At 38.2% G+C, this 26,801-nt stretch overlaps 1 protein-coding gene across 7 annotated transcripts in view; it reads left to right on the forward strand.

Annotated features, from left to right (window-relative positions):
* The window catches only part of LOC124857998 (RNA-binding Raly-like protein), a 157,698-nt gene extending 132,150 nt beyond the window's left edge, over positions 1–25,548 (forward strand). For 5 of the 7 annotated variants that reach the window (XM_047349665.1, XM_047349667.1, XM_047349666.1 and 2 more), the window contains 7 exons: positions 2,209–2,284; positions 4,565–4,612; positions 8,231–8,412; positions 14,448–14,561; positions 16,501–16,670; positions 19,971–20,009; positions 22,802–25,548. In XM_047349665.1, the coding sequence (XP_047205621.1) occupies positions 2,209–2,284; positions 4,565–4,612; positions 8,231–8,412; positions 14,448–14,561; positions 16,501–16,670; positions 19,971–20,003 (623 nt within the window). In that variant the 3' untranslated portion in view covers positions 20,004–20,009; positions 22,802–25,548. The remainder of the gene's footprint in view (positions 1–2,208; positions 2,285–4,564; positions 4,613–8,230; positions 8,413–14,447; positions 14,562–16,500; positions 16,671–19,970; positions 20,010–22,801) is intronic. The other 2 variants (XM_047349663.1, XM_047349662.1) reach the window with 2 other exon arrangements.
* The last annotated feature ends 1,253 nt before the right edge of the window (positions 25,549–26,801 follow it).

The following is a 26,801-nucleotide window of genomic DNA, read 5'->3' on the forward strand; positions in this document are numbered from 1 at the left end:
AGTTCTCTCACTTTTTGCCAAGAGTCTTTTGTTTTTGCATTAAAAGATTATATGTGCATCACCTATATCTTCTGCAAGGTTGGATAAAGCTTTAACTCTTTATTTGTACTATCCTTTCACTATATTATGAATCATGAGCTTGAATGAGTAGGATCCAGACTAATTGGTTTTTTTTTAGTGTCAGTGCAACTTTTAATACTAATCCTGCTCAAAATACCCTTTTTTAGCTATAAGATTGAATGAGACTGAAACTAATTTATTTAATTATACTGAAACTTTTTTTTGCACTGGTAAGACATACGTAGAGTGAGAAAACACAGGAGAATTTATTGTTAGGCATTCAGGCTAATGAGATCATTTCTTAAATTAAGTCTGAAATCCTAATTCAATCTCAGGTAGTGAGATAGACGTAAACGTAAGTATTAAATGAAAAGTTGGAGTTAAAACAAAGTGATTCTGCCTTGTAAAATTACTTTAAGAGTTTAACAAGTTAATTAGGATATAATATCTCTAGTGACAATGCAGTACACTTGTAATTTTACTCACAGACAAACTGTGGTACCAAATCACTGATGGGTGGTGATCCACTAATGGCTTGTGTTTGTTTTTTACAATTGGGAACATTTGAAGAGAGAAGTTTAGGAGTATTCCCTCGGTTATTCGGTTAATTGACAGTACAGGGCAAAAGGTGGGGGAGGGGGGAGATATTCTGCTACTCAGCCTTTTTAGGAAATCTTTTCAAAAGGATCTTGAAGTTTTAAATCCTTGATACACCTTAACAATGGAAACTGGCCCATCCTTAACTATGACTATTTTAAAGATCAAGGTTAAAAGATTTTATTTTAAGGTAAACTGATACCTACTGAAAATAGCACGAAATCTTCTATTTATCAAAACACATTCGGAATATCTAAAATATACATCTAGGCTCTAATCTGGTTATATTTTGTCTTAAAGTGAAACTTTAGTAGACCTCTGAATGAAATTTACATGTTCGTTAGATATCGAAATGTACAACTAAACCCAAAAAGATTGTTGATTATTATTTTTGAGAGATCTCCTGAGTCATTTCCTATATGAAACAAAATTTTGAATCTAAATCTCCCAGGGGAACGGTTGTTTTTGCAAAATGCAATGGTAACCTGTAGCATGTTGCTAAAGTCTGTGTTACTTACTTAAAGTCTGTGTTACTTAAAAAGAGGGATGGGTGGTTCTCCTCTGATAATTTTTCGCTCCCTAATATATTTTCAAAAAGTTAAGGTTTTTTGTTATGGGGAAAAGGTTTTGGGGAATTCCTCTGTCGTCATGGACCTTAGTGACAGCAGACGATGGCCGCTTTGGATAAAAGATCAGAAAAAACCCTTCACAGTCTCTGGAATTTCATTCACAGTTTCATGTTGATTAGGTGAAGGGGATTAAATATGGACCTTCCAAAGTAAAACACTACACTTCCTGTGTCAAGGGGCGCAGCTTTGATGATGTCAGCATCTGATCAATGAATATTGTTTGGGGCCAGATGTTGATCAATCCCAGAAGGTTTTGTGTCTCTGCAACCTTCCTTGTAGGAGCTATAAGAATTTTGTCTTTTATGGCGAGAAGTCAGATTTTGAGGCATGACCATGACCACACGCTTTGATGTAGCAAAAAGCTTTTGATAACTATTGATCTCCAATGCTTTGAAAGTATACTGAGGGATTTTGAAATTTGTAAGTTAAAAGCTGTAGGAGGAGAACCCTCAGATTTTATGTTTGTAAACAAGAGAAAATGGCAGTTTTTATCCAAAATGGCTGACTTCCTCTGGGGTTTATGCAATGGGTCCAAGACACTTTTTTGTAGATCCTGAGTTACATATGTGTACCAAATTTCATAATCTTCAGTCAAAGCATGGCATTTGACCATTGAATATTGTTCAGGGTCAAAATCGACACACATGGGTGTGGGGAGTGGATGGATGGATGGATGGATGGATGGATGGATGGATGGATGGATGGATGGATGGATGGGTGGGTGGATGGATGGGTGGGTGGGTGGATGGATGGATAGATAGATAGATAGATAGATAGATAGATAGATAGATAGATAGATAGATAGATAGATAGATAGATAGATAGATAGATAGATAGATAGATAGATAGATAGATAGATAGATAGATAGATAGATAGATAGATAGATAGATTGATGAGCTTTTTCTCTTTTTGTTCTTACAGACATAAACATGGCAGGCGAGCCCAAGCCGTACAGGCCTAAAGGTGGATCCAAACGGCCGCTCTCAGCCATTTACAGGTAAGATTTGCCCTCCTTTCAACATGCAGAGCCTCCACCACTGTCATGAATATTAACCTGTTTTTTTCATCCAGCTGCTCCTGCTGATGTAAATCTGCTGTAATCTTTAAAATATGAGGATTCATTATTATGCTTTTGGTTTTCCCTTCATTTGAACCTTGAATTTCCAATTAACGGCATTATTTTTGCATTTCTGAGGCCTGACTTCAGTTTACACAGCAAAGGCAGTGAAAGCTCAGAGGAATTAATGTTGTGTCAGCTTCATTAAGCATGACACGGATTTCCTGCTCAGTGCGTGTCTCTCTTTTTGTGCAAGAATATGTAGTTTACTGGAGTCTAATGTGACAAAGATCCAGACATGTTTTATATTCAAAGGGACGCTCATGATTTTCTGATATTTTTCCAAAACTTAACAATCCAACCAGTTAACTCCTAACTTTATTGTTAGTTTGCTTTATTACATATCTTATTTAGTTAATTTATCAGCTTGTGTACTGTGTTACCACGGATCCTCATTTGCATTTTGTCGCTGCAAGAAGGATGTGAAATGGTAATTATGGACCATGAGTGATAACAACATCCTTCCATCCATCCATTTTATATATACTTTATATATATTTATATATACTTATACCCGCTTTTTCCGTACTGGGTCACAGGGGAACTGGTGCTTATCTCCATCAGTCTATGGGCGAGAGGCAGGTCGCTAATTCATCGCAAGTTAACACAGAGACACACAGGACAAACAACCATGCACACACCCATTCACACCTAAGAGCAATTTAGAGAGATCAATTAACCTGAATTAACAACATATAAATTAGAATTAAGATTCCAATATTTCTATGTCTGTACCTTTTCATTTTTTATTTTTTTCATTTCAGTTGCCATCCTGAGTTCCTAACGCTTTTCCTATACCTTAAGGTTGTTTATTTTCTCCATTTCTGGACTTTCCTTGCCTCTAGAACTTTTGTTTTGCTGTTTCTTGATTTCTGATCTAGGGATGTAACTGTATAAAGCTGCTAAATCATGCTGAATTTTTTTCAGCAGTACATTATACATTTCAATATAATACAATACCATTAAAAAGTAAAAAAAAAAAAAAAAGTTTAAAGTTACATTTCAGTAATTCAATTTAAAGAGTGAAACACGTTATATACAGTCAACTATATAAACTATGACAGCTAGGGTGTGTTTCTAACTCATTTGGAGTTATGGATATTTGATATAAATTTTAACAATGTTGAACATTTTTACTGATAATACATAAACATTAAAAACTGTAAAAAAAACAAAATGCAATAAAGATGCTAATTCTGGTATGAAAAAAATTGGAACACACCCACATTTATTCCCTCTGCAAATGGCAAAAGTTACCCATAAGCGAATGACATTAGTTGAACATGATTCAAACATCATTAGTCAGACATGTAGTTTGGTGTCCTCCCAAGTGAGTGAGAAGGTGAGATCCAAAGAGCTGTCTGAGGTCTTCATAGAGAAGGTTGTAGCAGCTTGTGATCCCTGGTAAGGGATTTAAAGATGTCCTGAAAATTATTTATAGGTAGCTCTACCGCTGTATGGAAAATAATACATGCCCAGGTCTGACTAGTCAAGCAAGGTAACCTCAAGAGCATTCCATAAGAAGTCTCCAAAAACCCTAAAATGCCATCACTGAAACTACAGAAAGCTCTTGCTACTGTTGTTGCTAATGTTCACAGCCTGTACAACCAGAAAGGGAATGCAGACATTTAGCTTTCATCGCAGGTGTGCAAGGAGGAAACCTTGAAGGCCAAACTGAAGCTTGCCTGGAAGAATGGAGACAAAGACCACAACTTCTGGAATAATGCACTAATCTAAAATTGAATTATTTGGACACCAGAACAGAGGACAAGTTTGGCATAAACCAAATACAGTATTTGGAGAAAAATAACCACATACCAACTGTTAAGCATGGCGATGGATGTGTCATGGTTTGGTGATGGTTTGCTGCAGGAGGACCTGACAAGCTTACCATCTACCATGAATCCTACTGTTTATTAAAGGGGGCTAAAAAAGATTTAGGACATTCTGCATAAAAAAGTCTAACTAAACCCGAAGCAGAACTTGACCCTGCAATCTTTTTTGTTATATTTTGTTTAACGATTTAAACAAGGTTATTTTAATTTGATTTAATTTGATAATTATGGCTTACAACTACTGAAAACCAAACATTTTAAGGATTCTCTCACAGAATCTTTGTTTTCCTTTCTCTCTTGTTTTGATCTTTTCTCTCATTTGCAGCGGTTATGAGTTTGATTACGAATACTACAGGGATGATTTCTACAGCAGGTATGTATTATCCTTTGTACAACTGTATTTTTTTAATTAAATCTTAAAGTCGTTATCAACTGTTATCTGAGCCCATCCCGGCTAATTTAATGTTGCATTGCAGGTAAAGCTCAAATACAGTGAAAGGAAGTACACTGCTTAAAAAGATAAAGGGAACACTCAAATAACACATCCTAGATCTGAATGAATGAAATATTCTCATTGAATACTTTGTTCTGTACAAAGTTGAAAATGCTGACAACAAAATCACACAAAAATCATCAATGGAGATCAAATTTATTAACCCATGGAGGCCTGGATTTGGAGTCACACACAAAATTAAAGTGGAAAAACAAACTACAGGCTGATCCAACTTTGATGTAATGTCCTTAAAACAAGTCAAAATGAGGCTCAGTATTGTGTGTGGCCTCCACGTGTCTGTATGACCTCCCTACAACACCTGGGCATGTTCCTGATGAGACGGCGGATGGTCTCCTGAGGGATCTCCTCCCAGACCTGGACTAAAGCATCCACCAACTCCTGGACAGTCTGTGGTGCATCGTGACGTTGGTGGATGGAGCGAGACATGATGTCTCAGATGTGCTCAATCGGATTCAGGTCTGGGGAACAGGCGGGCCAGTCCATAGCTTCAATGTCTTCATCTTGCAGGAACTGCTGACACACTCCAGCCACATGAGGTCTAGCATTGTCCTGCATTAGGAGGAACCCAGGGCCAACCGCACCAGCATATGGTCTCACAAGGGGTCTGAGGATCTCATCTCGGTACCTAATGGCTGTCAGGCTACCTCTGGTGAGCACATGGGGGGCCATGCAGCTCTCCAAAGAAATGCCACCCCACACCATTATTGACCCACTGCCAAACCGGTCATGCTGAAGGATGTTGCAGGCAGCAGATCGCTCTCCACGGTGTCTCCAGACTCTGTCACGTTTGTCACATGTGCTCAGTGTGAATCTGCTTTAATCTGTGAAGAGCACAGGGCGCCAGTGGTGAATTTACCAATCCTGGTGTTCTCTGGCAAATGCCAAGCGTCCTGCACGGTGTTGGGCTGTGAGCACAACCCCCATTTGTAGACGTCGGGCCCTCATACCATCCTCATGGAGTCAGTTTCTAACCGTTTGTGCAGACACATGCACATTTGTGGCCTGCTGGAGGTCATTTTGCAGGGCTCTGGCAGTGCTCCTCCTGTTCCTCCTTGCACAAAGGTGGAGGTAGCGGTCCTGCTGCTGGGTTGTTGCCCTCCTACAGCCTCCTCCACGTCTCCTGGTGTACTGGCCTGTCTCCTGGTAGTTCCTCCAGGCTCTGGACACTACGCTGACAGACACAGCAAACCTTCTTGCCACAGCTCGCATTGATGTGCCATCCTGGATGAGCTGCACTACCTGAGCCACTTGTGTGGGTTGTAGAGTCCGTCTCATGAACCACGAGTGTGAAAGCACCACCAACATTCAAAAGTGACCAAAACATCATCCAGAAAACATCGGTACTGAGAAGTGGTCTGTGGTCCCCACCTGCAGAACCACTCCTTTATTGAGTGTCTTGCTAATCGCCAAAGATTTCCTCCTATTGTCTATTTAATTTGAACAACAACATGTGAAATTGATTGTCAATCAGCGTTGCTTCCTAAGTGGACAGTTTGATTTCATAGAAGTTTGATTTACTTGGAGTTATATTGTGTTTTTTAAGTGTTCCCTTTATTTTTTTTGAGCAGTGTAATTAGCCTCATTGACATTTTCACATTTTCTCACATTACAACCACAAACGTCAGTGTGTTTTACTATTACATTTAAAGTAGTGCATCATTGTGAATTTGAAAGAAAATGAAACATTATTTTCAACTCTTTTTACAGGCAAGTTTTTATGAAGCTTGCCTGATTAAAACCACATCTTGCTACAACCACAGCTGCAAGTCTTGGTATGTCTCTACCAGCTTTACACATCTAGAGGCTGATCTCTTTTTTTATTTTTCTTTGTAAAACAGCTCCAGCTCAGTCAGATGGGATGGGGTGTCTGGGAGTATCACTTTTCAAGTCTTTTTACAGTTTTTTCATTAGATTTTGATCTAGGCCATGCTAATGCAATTGCCTTTATTTAGCTCCATCTATCTTCCCATAACGTCCATCCAGGCTTCCCTGTCCAAGCTGAAGAACAACATTCCTGCAGCATGATGCTGCCACCACTATGTTTAACCATAGGAAGGGGGTCCAGGGGGGTGTGCAGTGTGCTAACTGGCTGCTTCTCTGAATAATACCATCCTTGCCCAACTTATCAGTTTCAGTAGATAGTCCCTTCTTAAGGGGATGTAATGGTTCATCTACATTGACAATTATCAGTACAGCTCTTTCAGTTCGGCATGTGTTTTGAATTATTACAGTGTTGCTTTAAACCCAAATATATGTGACAGGTAATGGGCTGAATTAATGTACGGAGCTGTATTTATTATAGAATTAATTTTGTGTGTTTGTCTTATTTAAACATACAAAAAATGTACTGAACCTTAATTTCTATGCACTGTTGCAGCCCTGATATCTTGGTGGCTTTACATTGTTCCACAATCTTTCCTTTTTCAGTTGATGAACAGAACAGTGCTCTTTGAGGCGTTCAAAACTTGGGATAATTTTCTTTCTAACCTAACCCTGCTTTAAACATCTCCTTACCCATATCTCTGACCTGTCTGCTGTGTTCCTTGGTCCTCATGATGTTGTTTGTTTTCTAATGTTCTCTAATAAACCTTTAAGGCCTTCACAGAAGAGCTGAATTTTACCGAGACTAAATTACACACAGGTGGATTATAATTACTAAGGTGACTTCTGAAGGGAACTATTTACATTCGATTTTATTTTGAGTGATCAGAGTTATGAACACTACTTCGACATTTAACACTCCCAACCTGTCTAATATCAACTGTAAATTACTGTGATAAATTAAAAACCAAAAAATGGGTTTGTTTTGTGCGGGGACTACCAAATGGAAAATCATTAGATATGAATCCGACTCTTTAAAATCCTCCATCTGATCAAATGCCGCCTCTTGCAAACAGAAACTGTCAACTTATAATAATGGTGGGACATGTAAGCGCCAGACTTAAACCCGTTGATGAAGGAACGTTTGTTTTCACTCTCATTTATCCAGCAGCAATCAGAGCACTTATCTGTGGAGGCACTTTCCATTTTCTAAATGTCAAATGTGTTGAGGTTGAGCTGCGACACCATATGTAACTGAGAACAATCAAAGCTGACGCCCTCATTTAACATTTAGCACCCTCTTCTTTTCATTCTCGTCATGATCAAAGGATCTGTGGAGGGACAAACTTTCATTCTTTGAATAGTCTTGGGAACTTTACAGCGAAAAAGGGAGATATTGATAGGTTTAATCTGTAATTCCTGCCTTTTGTTTCCCTGTGTTGTCTCAGAAAGAGAACCCAGAAGTAAATCTATCTTGAAATACAATACTGGGAAAAAAAGGGAGAGTCAGCTTTAAAAAGAGCTGATGTGAGATAAGCCATAAAAACCATTTTTAGCTCTAATAAATGGGCAGTCTCTCAGTGTTGTAGAACCTATTGTGACTTACAGAAAAAAAGTATAAGAAGTGTAATAATATAGATTTTCTTTTCTCTCAAGGCTTTTTGATTACCACGGCAGAGTGGCCCCCCCACCCAGAGCTGTGATCCCCCTGAAACGCTCCAGGGTGCTCGCTCCTTCCTCTCGCCGTGGGAAGACTTCCTTACCTGTCAAAACATCCTCCTCTTCTTCTTCTTCATCCTCCAGACCTCCAACATCCTCCTTCTCCTCAAGTGTCAAATGTATGTACAAGAAGACATTTTTATACTTATTTGTTTTGCACCAATTGCACTTACAATTTTTGCAAGCTGTGCCCCTGCAGCTCAGGACAATTCGAACCAAAATGCAGAGTTGAATCAGAAGCACCCTCTTGTATATAAACCAGTTTCATTAAGCATTGCCCTTGCTGTCAAATCACACACATTTGGATCTAAGTTGCTTCTCTGATTAACTCGATATGCATTAAAACATGTTAGATGTCATTGAAGTGAGATTGGGAGCATCTCTGCAAGTCAGCTGTGTTTTCCTAAACATTAGTCCCTATCTGTCTGGTGTAATTGGTTATAGCATTTGTTTCACTGTTTGCTGTCTCGGCCAGTGTTATCAGCTTAGGCAGCTTGGTGAGGTCTGTCAGGAGGACCCAGCTGCAGCTGGTATTGCAGTGAGGAGAAAGGGAAAAAAGCCAATATCCTCTCCTCTTTTTTTGAAAAGAGTCAATAAATTCTCTGCTGTGTCTAAGCTGAGCTTGCTTCTGTATGTTGGGGAAACTAATTTGCCCCTGCCAACACCCTTAAAAATCCTTGTTTGTATCGATTTCGGCTGAGATAGATTGGACAAACAAATTTAGAATATTGAAGTAACTGGCTAGCAGGTTAAACCATTAGATGCACAGTTAAAAATTCACTTTAGAAAAAGAAAGCAAAAAATGAATCAACTACTATCTGATCAACTGAGCAATAGCAGGTACCGTTTTAAGTTATTTTTTGTGCTTTAGGTTTGTTCCCACTCCAGGAACTAAGTCCAAATCTCAAGCAGGTAAAAATCTATTCCAGAAAGCAGCTTTGAAATAGAGGTAATCATTTTTAGATGGATTCTGAACCGAGAGGGGAGTTTTGTGATGGGTATAGAAGGGTTTTGTCGAATTCAGCTCTTTTGCATCATTTCTTTTTAAAGAGCATTCAAAAGACCGGCTCATTTTTTATTTATATATTTTAAGAAGCTACCCTGTTGTAACTAGCAAACATTACACTCCTTTAGGCAGGGCTGCACAGTAGCACATTTGTTAGCAAGAAAGTCTTGGGTTCCATTTTTGGCTGGGGCCTTTTTACTTGGAGTTTGCATGTTCCCCTGTGCATTTATAGGTTTTCTCAGGATACTCTGGCTTCCTTCCACAGTCTAAAAACATGCACATTAGGTTAATTGGTCTCCAGATTGCCCTTAGTTATAAGTGCGTGTGTGCACATTCACTGAGGTATCATTCAAACTCCAAACAGACAAACAATAGGCCAGTATTCGGTCTGCATTATGATGGATGTTGTGGTATAACATAATCCTGTAAGCTAGACCTTGCTTGGTTAATGTGGGATGTTTTATTCATTTTCTCAATCAAAGCAGGACGTTTTTAGCTCCTAACATTTTGCTTGAATAAAAGTTCATCCAACTCTGTGTCCTGGTAGTTATGTAGTATGAAAGTTTAGTGATGATGTTAAGATACTAAAATGAAGAGAAACGTTAGAATGATTAGAAGTCTTGGGGATATGCTCAGTATTCCTCAAAGAGAATATTTGTTTGTCATAATAGGGTCAGAAATGTACTAAAGTTAGACCTATTACTCATCCCCTAAATGTTCCCTGAAGCTTTCTAAATAACAACAGCCTTTTCTGTATCCTTCTCCTGAAAGCACAGCTAAGATGCAGTTGATGAATCTTGGGTTAGATACGAGTGTAATGTTTCCTCTCAGCAGCTTAGTGGTTGATAACACAATAGGAAAGAGGCCTGCAGGACCAGATAAATTAAAAACTGTCCCACTCTTTCTTATCATCCAAGGACTCCCAGTAAGTTGCCCAGAGCCAGTGGAGATGTTGCTGGAATACTGCTGGACTTAGGAAGAGAGCTTATTCACAGATAGTGTTTTGTGTGAATGGGAGAAGGTGATTCAGAGGAGATACAAACACATCACTACACCCCCCACTGGGATAAGATTATATATCTGCTGCCGTTGCCCGTGTTTATTTTATTTAGATATAAGCTTTAGAACAACAGCATGAGAACACAATCTGTGGTTTCTTATCACATATTACCATTGGGTTCTAATCATTGGGCTTTTACATAGACATATCAGTTTCCAGATTTGTCTAAAAAAGGTCCTTCATTGACTAATATCATACAGAGTGAATTGGATCCTGCTGGGTCGGCTGTTTTGTTGTTTTTCAGCATGAACACTGGGGAAAGATTAAACTGCGCTTTATGAGGGATGTAGCTCACTCCGAGGTAATGCGTTTTGGTTTTTTCTTTTTAAGAGGGTTATGTTTCATTCATGAATTGTGATTATGCACAGACTTCCTACGCAATCTGTATTGTGATGTGTGGGTGTTGATATTGCATCAAAGAATCTAACGTACGATAGCACATGCGGATTTGATGGCAAACTAGTGTGTTTTTATTTTATTTTGTGCATGTCTCCTTCATCTGATTTGCAGCTGAGTCTTTGCAGGAACTTGTGGGTTTGTTTACAGATTGGATCTGATAGGTGTCAAGCTGAATTTCATGTTTTCTTCTCAACTTTTAGCATCTGTATCTCCGCCCACCTCCTAAAATATGACACACTTCATCCGCTGAGGGTTAAGAAATAAGATTATGTTATTACCTCATGGTCTGAGTTCCTTAATCTGCTCAGCTCAAGCACATCCTCGTTTCAGCTGTCTGAATTCATAGCAGCAGCTGCTCTGATAAGTACTTTTATTTTCAGCTGTTATTTCCTTATGACATATCAAGGTTAAGTCTCACACTCTGACATGATCCAGTTATGCTTCAGCCCCACACTTTAGATCCTGTGCGAATTGTTGAGAGACTGCTTGAGACCCAAAGCAAAGCAGGAAGCAGAGAGCAAATTATTCAAAAGCCTGCAAACACAGACGCTGTTCGGGGTAAAATTATTCTGCTGTTTTCCATGCTGAACTATGGAGAAATATAAACATACATTTCTGAATGTATACAATTTTAGGGATTTGAAGGTATTTTGAAAAATGGAATTGTTGATCTGATTTTAATTCTACTGTTGACTGAACTAAATTAGTTAACACAATTCCTTCTAATATCAAATCAAGCAGATTAGAACTGTCCTTAAAAGGATATCCTAAAATGTTAAAGTGGGGTTCTGAAGAGAGGTTACGGGTTGCTATCTCTTTATCTGCAGTTGGTATTTCATGTAACAATCCCAGCTTGGATACAAGCAAAGTTCAGTCGGTATGGGTTGTCATTGTATCATTAATTGCTTTTTATTAGCAGTTTGCACAGTTGGCACTGTTCATGTTGCTATCTCTAACAACAACCTCTTTGTGTAATTGCTAGGCTGGAAATATTCCTAAACATCATTGAAAATTATAAAGAAATCAGCACTGAGCTGCAGTGTCCAATACTGCAATTGAAAAGGACTGCTTAGATATGCGATATTTGTATTTGAGCCATTAAAGGTCTGCATATGAAGACTGGCAGGGGGCATTGCTTATATGGTAAAGAAAGAAAGGAGTCCAAAAAATAAGGGTTAATTGTAATCAATATTTTTGTAGCAATCTCCAAATAAAGTATTACCATTAATTATTTTCCTAAAATCATGCAGCCCTACAAGATATCTAGAAGAGGCTTGTTAACTTCCACAATACCATGCTTTCCAAAGCTGAGCCATCATGCTTTCATACAGGTCAGGAGGGAGTTAGGTTCTGTGATCAAAAGATGAATGTGTTTGGGGGCAAAATGATTGTATCAACCCCAGAACAAAAGCAAAAGACCTTGTTAAGATGCTACTAAGAGAGTGTCTTTATCCACACAGAGGCAAGCTCTGTACTGACATAAGCTGGAAGGCTGATCAGCAGGGAAGAAGTTATTATGCCAAAAGCAACATGAAAACCCAGATTATGGTTTGCAGAGGCACAGAGGAACAAAGAGCTTAAATTTGGGAGTCATATCCGGTGGTCTGATGAAACTATAATTAAAGAGTTTCACCAGTATGACCATCGTTACATTTGGAGGAAAAAGGAGGTGTTGGGGTCATCCATTTTGGGAGGATAGACCGGCTGGGCTGCGCAGTTTGATATGCGCAGCTCAACAGATGTCGCAGCTCTGATGTCACCCGGGATTATAAAACCTGTGGAAAATAAACTTTCATTCCATTTTGATGCAACGGAGGTCCATATCTAGAGAGACAAAAGCTCGCAGGCGAACTTTTCCTCCACACGGCCATTCCCTGAAGAGCTTGAAAGCTGTAATTCTGTCTGATACAAGAAGGTCAGAAGATTCATGTACCGATCGAAGACCACGCCGACACCCAGCGCAGGTGGAAACGCCCAGAGGTTTTATTTCCAAGGAGAGCAGTTTCCCCTTGTGATTCACTCCACTAAATGGTTCTTCATATTTTCCCCTTTTGGACGGATGAGAAGTTTACCGTTTCTTTTGTTTTTTTGTTTTTTTTATATTAAATCGTGTTGTATTTAGGTGTATTTAGAGGTCTGGGCAGGGTGAGGCATAATTAAGGTGATTTAGAATCACTAGTAGTTAATCCAAGGTATCAACTTGTTGCATGCAATATTGATTGAAGTGTTTTATGCTCAGCTATTTTGATTTGCTGTGCAAGTGCAGCTGAATCGCGCAGCACGGATGCGATCAGCAAGGTGCGTGTTCATGTTTTTGCCCGGCTGATCCCAAGTTGTTCATTTTCCATTCAAAGTAAATGTCGTCTGGGCCTTGTGGCCTGACCACTACTTTGTTCCAGTTTTATTACTGGAGTTTTTCCACTGAGTTCCTGCCTCAGAGTTTTATGACCTTCTGTTCGAGATTTGGGGCAATCAGCTGCTAGTGGCTAAGGGCGCAGTCCACCATCTACAAGCTGATCGCCGAAAATCGAGACATCAGCACACCAGGAGGGCTTCTCTTTCCAAGTTAATTCAATTGCACATTTTTTTCATAAAACTGTTGGTTTGATCTTCATAGACACTCAATACGCATATATTTTCTTTTATTATTATTGTTAGGTAGTCATTTTTATCCCCTTTGTGTAGAATAGTGCTTGTTAGTTAGGTGAAGGTTTTTGGACCAGAATGGTAGTATATCAGGGCTATATGGCTTCAATAAATCTTCACATATATCTTTAAGAGAAGTGTTTGTGTTTATTTCGTGCAAGAGTGATTTATCTTTCAAAATAAGGTCAAAGTTTCCCCACCTTCGGTGAAGCGGTTGATTAAACAGTGACATTTAGTGGTTTTGGTTAATAATGATCAATTATTAATGATAATTTACTAATTGTAATTATTAAGGGCTTTGAGTCATTAATCACAACCCCAGAGGACATCTCTGATTTCTATTCATAAGTAATGATTTTTGGTTAAAAAATTTTTTTTCTGAATTATGATTTTTAATTACAATTTTTGATAACTATTAATTAGTTAATAATCATAATCCTTACAGAGGAAGCTTGAGAAAGCAAAAATAGAACACTAAACCCATGTTATACAGTTTAAGATATTTCTACCAAATACTAAAGAACCAAACACTTTGAAGAAAGTAAAAGAATATCTAAAAAATTTGTCTGATTCAATGTCAGACATGGAGGATAACGTTATGTCACTTTTTATACAGAGTATAAAAACATCTGGTTTCGACTGTAGGTACTTGTTCCAAAGGCTGAGAGTTTTTTCTCTGAAAGGTCGTCCCTAGCAACATTATGTTCACCTGTGTTCACAGTCTGCTTATGTCATACTGTAAAACCCCATTTTTTCAGAAGTTGGCACTGCTTGTAGGAAAACATGAAGGAGTGCTGCACAGCCTGGTGGGCGTAAGCTGTGCACTAATCTTTAAATTGAAAAACAGCAGGTCCTCAGTCTTAGCTGGATAACTTGTCAGTAGAAACCTGATTGAAACGCTCATCCCTGAGGAAGATTTAACTCAGAGTCATGAGGGGATTGTTGCGAAACATCAAACAGTTGATGCATTGTTAAAATGACTGCGGAAATTAAACCGAAACGAACCAGTAAAGGCTAACCAAGATAACTCCTTGTGTTTACAGTGAAGACAGACCAGCTCCAGACCATTAAACGAGAGCTCACCCAGATCAAAATGAAGATTGACTCTTTACTGGGACGCCTAGAGAAGATTGAGAAGCAGCAGAGGACCGAATCTGGTAAGAAACAGAGCGCAGTCTGACTCAGACGGGGGGGAGGAAGCACGCCAAGCAGTTACGAAGACGGAAATTAAAAAGCTCATGTCGGCCATAAGTCTTTTTGACATTTTTGGAGATAAGAGCGGCAGAGCTCTCCGTCATATCAGCAGACAGCTGTCAGCACCACGCTGACTCTGTTAAATTGAGGTCTTTATAGATGTCCTACACTGTGGGACATCCTCACAACAGATCACTGTGAAGGTCATTCAGGGAAGGCACTAAAAATGGCATGTCACATGATTTTCCACCAAGGATGCTGCTTATTTCATGTTTGTACTATAGCACTAGAAAAAGGACAAATAGGTTGTCCAGTTTCTTGTATTGCGAGGCAGATGAAGGACGTATATGCAGGACATGGAAACACAGACAATAAGGAAAGGTAGCTGAAACACTTCCAGTCAACATGAAGCACAGGAGTCCTGGAGCATCAGCTCAGGGGAACGAGGAGTAGCCACATTGATTAGTTAGGTTGGTCGAACACGATTTAACAAAGAAACTAATGAGACAAAAACAAGACCACACAGACGCACAAAGCATATGCCAGGAAATAAAACCAACAGTGACTTATTACAAATAAACTGAAGCAAATACAGCTGAATGTTCAAACATTGAGAAACAGTGACTGTTTTATTCCAGACTCTTCAGTTGGTATTCTACAATGCTGGACAGATTTTCTCAAACTTATAGCACAGTGCATTAGTTTGGATGCATCTGTTTGGATGCTAATTAAACAAGTGAAACAATTCTAAATGATCAGAGTCCAATTTAACCCTTTTAAAACTGAACATACATTAATACATTAATTATACTTTCTTATTTATGAGCATATTTTAACCTCCAAACTTGCTGAATAATGGAACAGCTTAGCAATAGTTACTGTCTCCCACTTACATTTTGGCTAAAGAGAAAAATATGTACATTCTCCTTATGTTATAGGCAAGAAAGTTGGTAAAGATTCAACGTGGAAAATTAAATTTCAGAAACGGATATAGCTTATAGGTTTTTATTAGTGGCTTTTTATTCTCCAAACTTGCTGTTCCTCACATGGCTAAGATTAATCTGGTTGCCTATACAGTAGCTTGCTGGTGCATTTTATACTCCAAACTTGCTTAACAGTAGGGGCTTGCAACACTTACTTCCTAATATTCAGATACGACTTTGCTAATGTGGAAAAATAAGTTAAATGTTCAGTTGAGGCAAATCTAAAAGAAGAATAAAATCCAAAATTTCAGATAGTGATGTAGAGTTTTGGTTATTAGTGCGTCTTATTTTCCAAACTTGTTCAACAATGTAGACACCTCAGCATCAAACATCTTCTCGCACTTGGATGACACTTTGGTAATGGTCAAAGCCTCGCTACATTTTTTGTTATGGTGAGGGCTAAAAACGCTGTAAAAAGTAGTGTTTCTGCTGCAGGAAGCTTTTCAGAAACCAGGGTAGTTCGCTGGGGTAACCTTTAACAACCTGTTCCAAATCAGACAAAAAACGGCCCTGTTGAGCCCACCAGGAAGTGGAGATACCTGGTAGGAGGATGCTAAGCATTGTTTAGTGGTTCCTCAGCATTTCACTTATCTATCAGGTTATACTCTGAAGTTTATGTTTGCTGGTAACTTCAAATTACACAGCCAGAGTTCTGTTTTTTTGTTTGCAAGCACAACATTTTAATCCAGCCACCCATGCTGAATATCACAATGCTTTTCTGAGATGGATTCGAATATTTTTATAAAATCCACTTGGCTCAGTGGAAATAAGCACAAACTTCTGCTTTCAGTGTCTCTCAGAATATGGAGAGAGAGTAATTCTTTTATCAATGCTTTTTTTAGTAGTGTGTAACTGATAAATAAAAAATATTTTACACTGTTCTGTGTATTCTCATTCTGGGTGCCCTGCTTTGTTTCAGAAGCTCAAAGAAAATATGGAGACAACTGTGACTCCCTGCATGAAGAGTCTGTGTCGGAGACGGCAGAAAACTCCGGTGAGGAGGCAGGCGAGGGGGCGCTGGACGTGGAGGCAGGCGAGATGACTGATGGAGGCGAAGACGACTATGACGAGGAGGGCAGCCACCATCTGGTAAGTGGAAAAAGGTCGACAAGGCTGATGCACTTTGGGAGATCTCAACTAGGCATAGCCTTCACTGTCTGAAAGCTATTCTTCTAGAAACATTTATTTTTAAACCATCACATTTTATGTCATAATTTATTTTCTTCAAACTATTTTTTTTTTTCCGTGTACAAATACAGAATTTCAATAACTTTTAAGTTACACTTTCCGTTACAGATAAAGTAAAACAGAAAATTGAATCAATCAATAACCTCAGAGAAAAAGCAGGTTTCATCAGTATTTCCTCTAATGTTGTTGTTCTCTCAAAGAGGGTATCGATTGAATTCAGTGAACCATTTGATCCCACTGAGCTTGTGCTCCAAAGCTCATTTGTCACAACATTGACTCCAAAGACAAATTGCAACTATAAGAGCAAATTTCCATCTGCCGGTGGTTTTTCTAACCAAAAATAAACCTGCAGGTTTGCTGGATTTTTACAGGATTACAGGTTTTTTGTCATCTTATTTGCAGCTTTAACAAGGTAAAGGGGCCCCGTTGAGTTACGGGCAAAATTTGATAGTGGCCTTTTTTGAATATGTTGTCCTTATATAGGTGCCCTTGTGACATGAAATATATATTTTTTGAGATTTACAGTGCTGGAACTTTTAAAACATCCAATTTATAGCAGCCAAAACATTATTCTTATAATAATTTATACATAAAATAAACAGCTCTCTTTAACAAAATAGGTTATACATCCAGAAGTTAGACCTGCAACATTGCAAAGAAGAGCTTGAACTGCAATACATACAACGTTATTGCATATCATATGTTTTTCAGATATAATGCAGCCGAAACCAGAAGGACTGCTCCATGTAGGATGTAATTTGGTACACGTATAGAACAGGGCTGGTCATGTAAATGAATTGATTTGAAAGGAGCTGGCACACCTAGACACCAGAGGGCTTAAAACAGGGCATCACAAGTGGAGTGATTATTTCAGGTAGTAGTTGGTGCATCTGATGTTCAATAGAAACAGAGAGTGAAGACCTCTACTGTGGGTACAGAGCATGCCCTGCATTAAACAGCTTTACCATCAGTTCATGGTTTGATATGGATTTCATTTTGGATATGCATCAAATCGGGTGGTCAGATCATGCAACTGCCAACAATGTGAGGTGAGAAATATGTGTGTAGATATTATTATCAATGGGGCACCCACACGTCATGTCACTTTACACAGTCTTGTAAAGATTCCTATTATTGTTCGATGGGAAGAATGGTTCCCTGGATAGCCGAATCGAATGGGTTCAATTCCAGTTTTCCCCCTATTGCATTTCTAAGTGTCCGTGAGCAAGACACTGAACTCCAAATTAGCTACTGGTCTGCGTATCGACAAATAAATGAGTGAGCACTTAAGTGCACATGTTTAAGTGCTCTGAGTGGTCAGTCTGACTAGAAAATGACCATACTGTATATATGTTAAGTTACATTTTTATTTAAATGTATCAAAAATACAGAAGCTCATTAGCTAACCTCAGGTTTAACAGAGGTTATTCAATGCAGGCCCCCTGAAAACATCGCCTGCAGCTACCAGATGTCTCCCCCGAGACAATCAATCTAGAGGGTGTGTCCTATTTGTATGAATTATTGTTGCACAGTTGAGGTACCTAGAATCAGGGGTGGCTGAGTTTGGCTCTGATCAAGTGAAAAATGGAGGCTTTTCCATAGGAGCTGTTCTTGTTATGGTCACTGATCTCCTGATGGTGATGAGACAGGTAAGTTGCATTAAGTGGATTATTGTCAGAAGACCAGTGTGGAAGTTTGAGAAGTCTGTAGCTAAGTAAACAACCAGGAAGTGAGGAGGTCCTTCAGTGAGCATACAAGCTAAGCTCCAAAAATGTTGTTCTAGGAAAAAAAAGGAAAGAGTATAAGTACATCAATATCACTAGTAACATAGCAAACTGGAGATCTAAATGACCACAACCCTAATCAGACAGTCTGGCTACTGGTTAGAAGCCACGTTAGTCCTCTTAAACTGTGGCTTGATGAGCTAATGAACTGATTGTGTTTAGCAGAAAAGCATAGATGGCTTCATTCTCTGTGGAGAATGGCCCAAATAACAACACACATACTACACACACTACGCACCACAGGATCATTAAATCATTAAATAGTCAGGTTCTGGTAGAGCTGTTCAATTTTGTGTTTTTTTTTTATACTCAGATTTAGATGTTACTACATTCCAGTCAGTAAACAACAAGAACAAGTTGGAGGTTATGGAGCAGACCTGCTTGTATATCCAGTATGACTGCTGCACACATGAAACTTAGAGAAAGTTGGAGTATTCATCAACACCTCTAATGTTTTTCTTATTATACTAATCCACTATCATACATAGTACCGTAAAACCTCACGCCATCTGCCATGGGTCCTTTTGTACCAACCATCCATCAGTCGATTCCGACTGTACATTTAGTGCTCGCTTTGACTACCAATGAAAGACAGTAATGATCTATTATAGGGAAATGTCCTTATGTAACTCCAAAAAATAAGACCTACCGGCAAGAGGTTAACCTAGTTATTTTTGGTTTCATTAGAGGTCATATTTTGTCATATTTCCTGAGGGCCAACTGGCCAAAACAGGAGTTAAAACCAAATATAAATTTTTATATAATTATATACTTTTTGTTTTTTTTTATGTCCGCTTAAATCATATGATGAAGAAACCTGACTACAAAAGAAAATAATGATATAATAGCATGGTTAAGAAATGTTTCTTAAATGAGAATATGATAAATGCAGGGGAGGAATAAAATGGAGTTGACTCGGAGTGTCTGTTGACCTTCACTATTGACTGTTGACCGACTATTAGATGCTTCTATAACTGCCTATAATATTTTAAATCCATTCACAATTCAACTTCATACGCTCTCTGGTCCCGGCGCTATATACAGTGTGCCAGCATTTGGAAAATGAAGTCATTTGTGTACCCATCGTTGTCGGCATGTGCACTATATTATGTCTATATTGGACCATCTAGGTTCTTAATGGTTTTTGTCAACCATGATTCTTCCTACCTTCTTACTGTTCAGAAGGGTAAATCTTCAGTTTATATATGTGTTAAAAAGGATTTCTTCATTAGGTTACATTTATTAGGTATACACCAGTAAACAAAACCATGCAACTCTTCATGAAAGCTTTCCCTACCTTTCTGTTTGATGAGATTATTTTTCAGTAACTTATGAAAGCCAATTTTCTCCCAGAAGATTACATTGATCAGCTGTGACCTTTAGCTCATTTCCTTTCTCTGTGTGTTCTGCCTTTCAGATAGAGAACCATGTATCAGACATTGACAACTGAGGTAAGGTAAGAGCTCTGGATTTAAAAGTGTCCATTACAACCGTTACAGCATTGGGTTGTTCAACAAAATTCCTCATTAAAAAGTCTTACATGCAGTTCTTATATATATATATTTTTTTAAAACGTAGCCACTGAACTGTGTGTGGAGCATTTCTAAACATTCGTTAATCATCTCAGAAGTCATAAGCCTGTGTGACATTTAAAGAACCGCCTTTGCTTAAGGGCAGCTAATATGGAGTTCAGCAGAGGGAGCATTAATGGCATGTCAATGGGGCAGAACAGCCGATAAACAACATTCATATAATTGAATTGTGAGGTAGGGGGGTATGAATGGCTAGCCCTAAAGTAAAGAGTATTGTGCCCTGCTATTCTCAGCGTGCAGCTAATGATGCACCACTGACATCATATGGTTTTGCTGTGGCTGTGCCTTCATAATAGTACTTCCAAATCAAAGAAATACTACTTTGCAACACACACACCTTGGAACTTTTTTATTTCATCACATTCAAACCACAAACTTGTATTTGCATTGGGATTTTATGTGATAGACGAAGATCCAAGTTAGTTTGTGGTTGTAATGTGACAAAATGTGCAATGTGGGTAGAAATTCTTGCAATCACTGTAGCTCTCGGTAAAACAAATGTATTTATCTGCTTCTTATTGTGTCGGAAAATAACGTATAGCCAACTTCATAGTATACTTAACCAGTGGCTAAAAAGTCCTGTTAAATTCTTTAGTTAGGTAATTCATTTTATTTTACTTATAGAAAAAGATTTAATCACATCATCTGAGAGTGAGTTTTCACTTTGTATTAATACTTTATGGGAAATATGTAAGCTTTAATTACAGCCTTGAGTTTGTTCAGACACAAATCTCCACCAATAAATGGCCTCTCCTCATCAGAAAAAAATTTGCAGTCCACATCTGATTCCATACATTTTCAAATGGATTTAGGACTGAATCAGCTATGCAAGGACATTCACCCTTTTCTATTCTCAGGGCTTTGTTTTCAGCTTGGCTCTGTGCTTAGGATCGCTATCATGTGGAAAAGCAAACACTCCTGTCATGTTTTCTTGCATAATGCTGGATAGTTTTCCCCATGCGGTGACTGGTTATTTTTTCCAATTCCCCTTTTCTAAACAGAAGACTGTTTCACGGTGCATGTGATAACCTGTCACCCCCTGTACAGATGTGTAAAAAGCCTTAAAAGTATTTTATCTTTTAGTGCAGTGGTGTTTTTTTTTTTTTTTTAGAAAGATACGACCCTGACAGTAGGATTTATTCTGTGGTGGGGAAAGAGAATAAATGCACACCAGAAATCAATGTTTCGCACAACTGTTTTGTTTTGTTTAGGTGTTTTTGCCAATTTTTTTGGCCATACAGCCAGAGGAGTCTATCACAAATGTTCTAGATTATCGTCCCTTATGCCCTCTGTTTAGCTCACCCCACAAGATTTAGGTCTGGGGATTGAGATGATCATGGAAGAAGCTTATTTCTAAGTCTGGTGAACCATTTCTTTGTTTATTTGGGTCGTTATCCTACTAAAAGACCCATCGACGACCCAATTTTAGTTTTCTGCTAGAGTCCACAAATATTTCAAAGGGTTAATGATGCCATGCAGCCTAACAAAGTTCCCAGCATCTTTGAGAGATGTATGGGCCCACAGCATCACACATCTTCAACTATACTTAACAATGTTCATGAGGTGCTTTTCCACATACTTATACCTTTTTCACACCAAACCTATGTGGAGTTGTTGATACTCAAAAGCCCAAGCTTCATCTCACCTTTCTAAAGCACATGGTTCGAGTTAAAGTCCTAGTGGCATTCACAAAACCTGATATATTTACCTTTGTTATACAGGATCAGAGCAAAAGTAGTTCCCGGCATCCCTCCAAAAAAAAGCTGGTCGGCATGTATAAAGTGTCTTATGGTTGTTATGACCATCCAGCTCACTTTGAATTTTGGCAAGGTAAACTTATTTAACACAGCTCTTTACTGACTTATTATGATCAACACACATCTGCCTTGCATTAATGTCCTCTTGTTTTTCCCATTTTGAAGAGTGGGTAAGAGGAATAGCTCTCTGTGTCATGCCATGTTTGAAGCCAAGGGAAAAACAGCAAGTCATGGAATCCTAATAAAACGATGCTAGACACACTGATCAACTTAAAATGCTAAGTATGAATGTAGAGAAAATGCTTTAGCTACAGTGATTTTAATGGAATTGTTTGGGTGAATTTGATCAGAGCAATTATTTATTAACATGGAGATTTCCTCCACTGAATAACACAGACTCAAATTAAAGGGTGGATTTTTTTCAGAGTGAGATTAACCTGCCGCAATAAAAGATTAATTTATTTTAACCCTTCCATTCCCGTTAAACTTACTCTAAAATTCTTAATTCAGAGCAAATGTTTAAAAACAAAAAGTGGAAAAGGTTCTTTCTGTCTTCAGTTTAATTATATTCACCCCAGTGCTGCTTCTGGCAGCTGGTTGACCCACTTTTATGCAGCTCTCAACAAATCACATAACACTTGGGCTTTCCAACTCCTTTCTATAGTCCTTTCTTTGTCAGGGTCCACTTCAGAAAACCTCTTTGCATGACATATATTAAAAACTAGAAAATCTCTCGAGTTTGTGCAGAATGCATGGATGTTTTAACTCACAGGCCTTTAAGTCTATTTATAACTGGGTAGCTTGAACATTTCTGCCTAATCCTCCTTAGATATACACAGTGTAAACAGTCACCATGTATGTAGAGAAATAGTCATCGTCTTTCTTCTTTATTTCTGCAGGGCGAGGAAGAAAGGTCTCCTGGTTGTAGGTTTTAGATTTCATCATCACCTTCGAGAGGCAAAAAAAAGGGAATTTGTGAGGGATGAAGGTTCAGGACTGCAAGTTGTGTTTTGATGCTCAACTTTGAGGCACAAACCAAATGTGACGTGTTATTTAAAGAAAATTTATCCAAGACCTGTTTTAACATTTTTCTCCTGGAGTTACTTAAAAAACAGCTTATATCACACGGCACAAAGGAAACAGGAAGATTTATAAATAATTGTTGATGCTTTTATGAAATGTGCTTGCGCTGTAATCTTAAAATTCTTTCTTTTAATGTTTTTATTTCTCAAACATCAAATGAATAAGTTAAGGTAAGAACAATCTCTGGCCGCAGTGGTGTTCAGAAAATAAATGAAACACCACTGCCGTCTGGTCTTGGATTTGGACTCATGCATAAGCCAATAGCTGTGAGCATAACGTAATCCAGCTTTATCCATTTATCACACAAATGTCCCTGTGGGGCTGTTCCATCGTGTATCCTGACTCCTGCCAAGTTTCAGAAGCAGCGAGGGCTTCCTGTGGTGGAGCGAGCCAACCTTGGCACGGACCTCCTGAGGGAGAAGCAGAGCCCTGATGTCTCCTCCCTGCTCAGCTTCGTGCTTCCCAACATGGACTGCTGCTGTTCTCCTTCACCATCTCCTTCATTCTGCACTGATTCACAGCATCTCATTCAGGCGAAAGAGCAAAGCAGGAGTTTTCAAAACGAGGGTTTCACTTTTTGTCACATTATGACCACAAGTTTCCATGTATTTTATTGGGATTTTATTTAAGATTACCAAAAAGCACTGAAAAATAGTGGAAGGAAATTATACATGGTTTTCAAAATGTTTATATGTATTCAGCTCAATATATTCTAATAACCCCTAATTAAAATTAAGTACAACCAATTGCCTTGAGAACATACCAAATTAGTAACCAAACGTATATTTAAATCATATAATTCAAATATGAAACAATATTCAAAGCTTTGAACATCTCATGGAGCACTTTTCAACTCATCATCTGAAAAATGAGTAAAACACAACTGCCAACCTACCAAGACATGGCCTTGCAATCACCACCTTAACTAAAAGGCCGGGCAAGGAGAGCATTAATCAGAGAAGCAGCCAAGCGGCTAACGGTAGCTTAGGAGGAGCTGTTGAGATCTGAAGCTCAGGTGGGAGAATGTGTCTGGTGAACAACTATTGTCAAGAATAAAGAATGGTTAAAAGGAAGCCAGAAGTCCCCTCTGTGGTCAGATGAAGGCTAAATTGAAGATTTTGCCCTACATGTTACACGCTATATGGCAGAATCCTTCTTGGTGGTGGCAGCATCATGCTAGGGGGATGCTTTCTTCAACAGGGACAGGGAAGAATTAATCGGAAGACAGAGATAGCTAAATGCAGCAAACTTCTGGAAGGAAACCTGTGAGTGACAGGAAAACTTTAAAAACATTACGAATATCATGAGTCATTTTAAAGTGTGCGGTTGTAATGTGACAAAATGTACAGCTAATGAAAACTCAAACTTCTGTTTCTCAGTAAATTGAAATGTTTATTAGAATAAGATGCAGTAATGTCACCCTGTTGAACAGTATGTCCAAGTGCTCAACAAAAGGAGTGCAACAGGTTCATGTCCTGGGTAGATCTACAGCATGTGTGGTTGCTCGTGAAGGACAGTCTCCAACCGCAGTCCAGTCTTTGTGAATCTCTCCCAAACTGCAGAATGGGTTTGCTTCAAAATCCTCTCAAGGATGCTTTTATTCCAGTCACTCGTGCTCACTTTTCTGCCATATTTTTTCTTTCCACTAAATTTTCCAGTGACTTTAGAAACTACATTTTGTGCTTATCTTTCTTATAGAGGATGATCATCAAAATAATCATCCAAAATTAACAGGAATACAGACTTAAAATATGTTACCCTATGCTATGGTCAACCTATGTGAAATACAAATTTCCCTTTTTGAAATAAACTTGTAATTTATTGAAAACCAGAAATTGGGAATTGTTACTAATTTAAACCTTAAAACAAAAATGTAAAGACAAGTTGACTTGACTCACTTTCATATACACCCATCAGTAATGGCAGTGCTGCCAAAAAATGCCTAAAACATAAAAGACTGCCTTCAGCTCATTTAAAGTCAGTGTCTGGTTAAAAATGATAAAGTGTAATATTTAGCACTATTTTTGTATCCAAAACATGTTCAAAGAAAATAAAGATCTGGTTCATGTTTTTTTTTTTTTTTTTGTCTTTTTGTGTTATTATTAACCAGTATGGTGATGTGTCACATCTTTTGCAAATAAAAATAATTACACATACAAAAAAAAAAAAAAGACACTTGTTGCTTTCATCTGTCATAGCTTATCTGGGTCACTTTGGAGCATTTCTGGCTCAACTTGTTCACATTCGCTGTGATTAATCCTTTTCATGTTTATTTCAACTGATGATGACTTTTAGCAAAGTGACGCTGTCCTGACAGTTTGTTGAAAACTGGTTTGCACCAGTACTGTGGGACTTGTAGAGGCGTAAGTGGCAACTGTTGTATAGAAATGTACATTTTTTTGTAAAGATATTTTTATCAAATGGCATGTTTACTGTAACTTTGTATTTTCAGTTTTCATGTACACAAAAATAAGGAAAACATTCTGTCGTGAGGCTGCTGGAGTCATTGTCATTGTAGATAACTTTGTGTTCTTATTGGTGAATAAAAATATTGTGTCCTGTATTTAATCTATCCAGTTTTATTGATTTGTTTTTGTGCAATTGTTTTAATAATTAGTTTTCAAATAAACTAAATATCTTAAAAGACATAAAGCCCTAAAATTATATTACAAAGAGCTGTCAAACTGTAAATAGAATAAAACAAAACTGGGTTGAGATTTATGGATTCTGGTTAATTGCAATAAAATACAATAAAGTTGTGACTTTAAAATAAAAAAAAGCATTGATGAAATCCATCAGTTTCAAGAACCAAACCATTTGCATCTTAATGTGCTTTTAATGTTTGAATATGAATGTTGTTTTTTGAAGATAACACAGGTTCTGCTGTATGCTGTTTGTTTTGCATGTTGCCATAATCACTCCAAGAAAAAACTGTTTCAAAAGGAGTTTTACTGGAATTACTACTTTTAAATAATTTTTGTATGCTGTATGAGTGCTCTGCAAGTGATCCTAAACTAAAAATTAATATTTGCTGCCAGAAAAGGTCAAAAGCGAGATAAACTAAAACTTCCTTCTCATAAAGGAGTGTTTTCAGCTAGAAGATATTAATGGCCAGACTATCCTCTTTGCGTTCTGATTAGAGGCCCCCTTTCTTGATCCCCTTGATTGATTTCAATATGTCACTTACACTGAATTGGCAACAACAGATGGCTCGTTTAAAGCTCTCCATTAATCCAAATTATAAGGTAATGGATAAAGGTTAATGAGAGCCAAATTCAGTGCCAGAAGTAATTAGTCGCCTCAATAAAATCCACAGCACCAGTGCCTGGCATGACCGGGTACAGCTGTTACCTTTTAACCTATACATGAAAAACGTTTCACTTCTCACACTTCTGCAGTGTATTCATCTGAATAGCTAAGACTGGAAATTCTGAGGTAAAAGAAATAAGACACAGCCATGAATGACTCTACAATAAAACAGAACATACTGTTTTAAACATGAAATCTTCCAGCTTAAATGTTTTTACTTTCACACCTAAAAACAAAACTACATCTACATTTTGTAGTTGACACCCTTCTTATGCATTAGCATGGAAAGTGGGGGGCTACAAATCAACCACTTGTTTTGGCTTAAGGACAATTAAGTTTTCTACAAACTTTAAAAAGGCAGCAGCAACAAACCTTTTAACTTGAAAAGTACTCATAGAGGCTCCACCAAGGATGAATGTCAGGTTTTTTCTATTCTGATGAGCACTACTCTGGATGATTTCTGGCCACTGTATGTCACGGGGTGACGAACCATGTGGGAATTTCAAG

This window comes from Girardinichthys multiradiatus, chromosome 21 (assembly GCF_021462225.1).
Source record: "Girardinichthys multiradiatus isolate DD_20200921_A chromosome 21, DD_fGirMul_XY1, whole genome shotgun sequence".
NCBI classification, from domain to species: Eukaryota; Metazoa; Chordata; class Actinopteri; order Cyprinodontiformes; family Goodeidae; genus Girardinichthys; species Girardinichthys multiradiatus.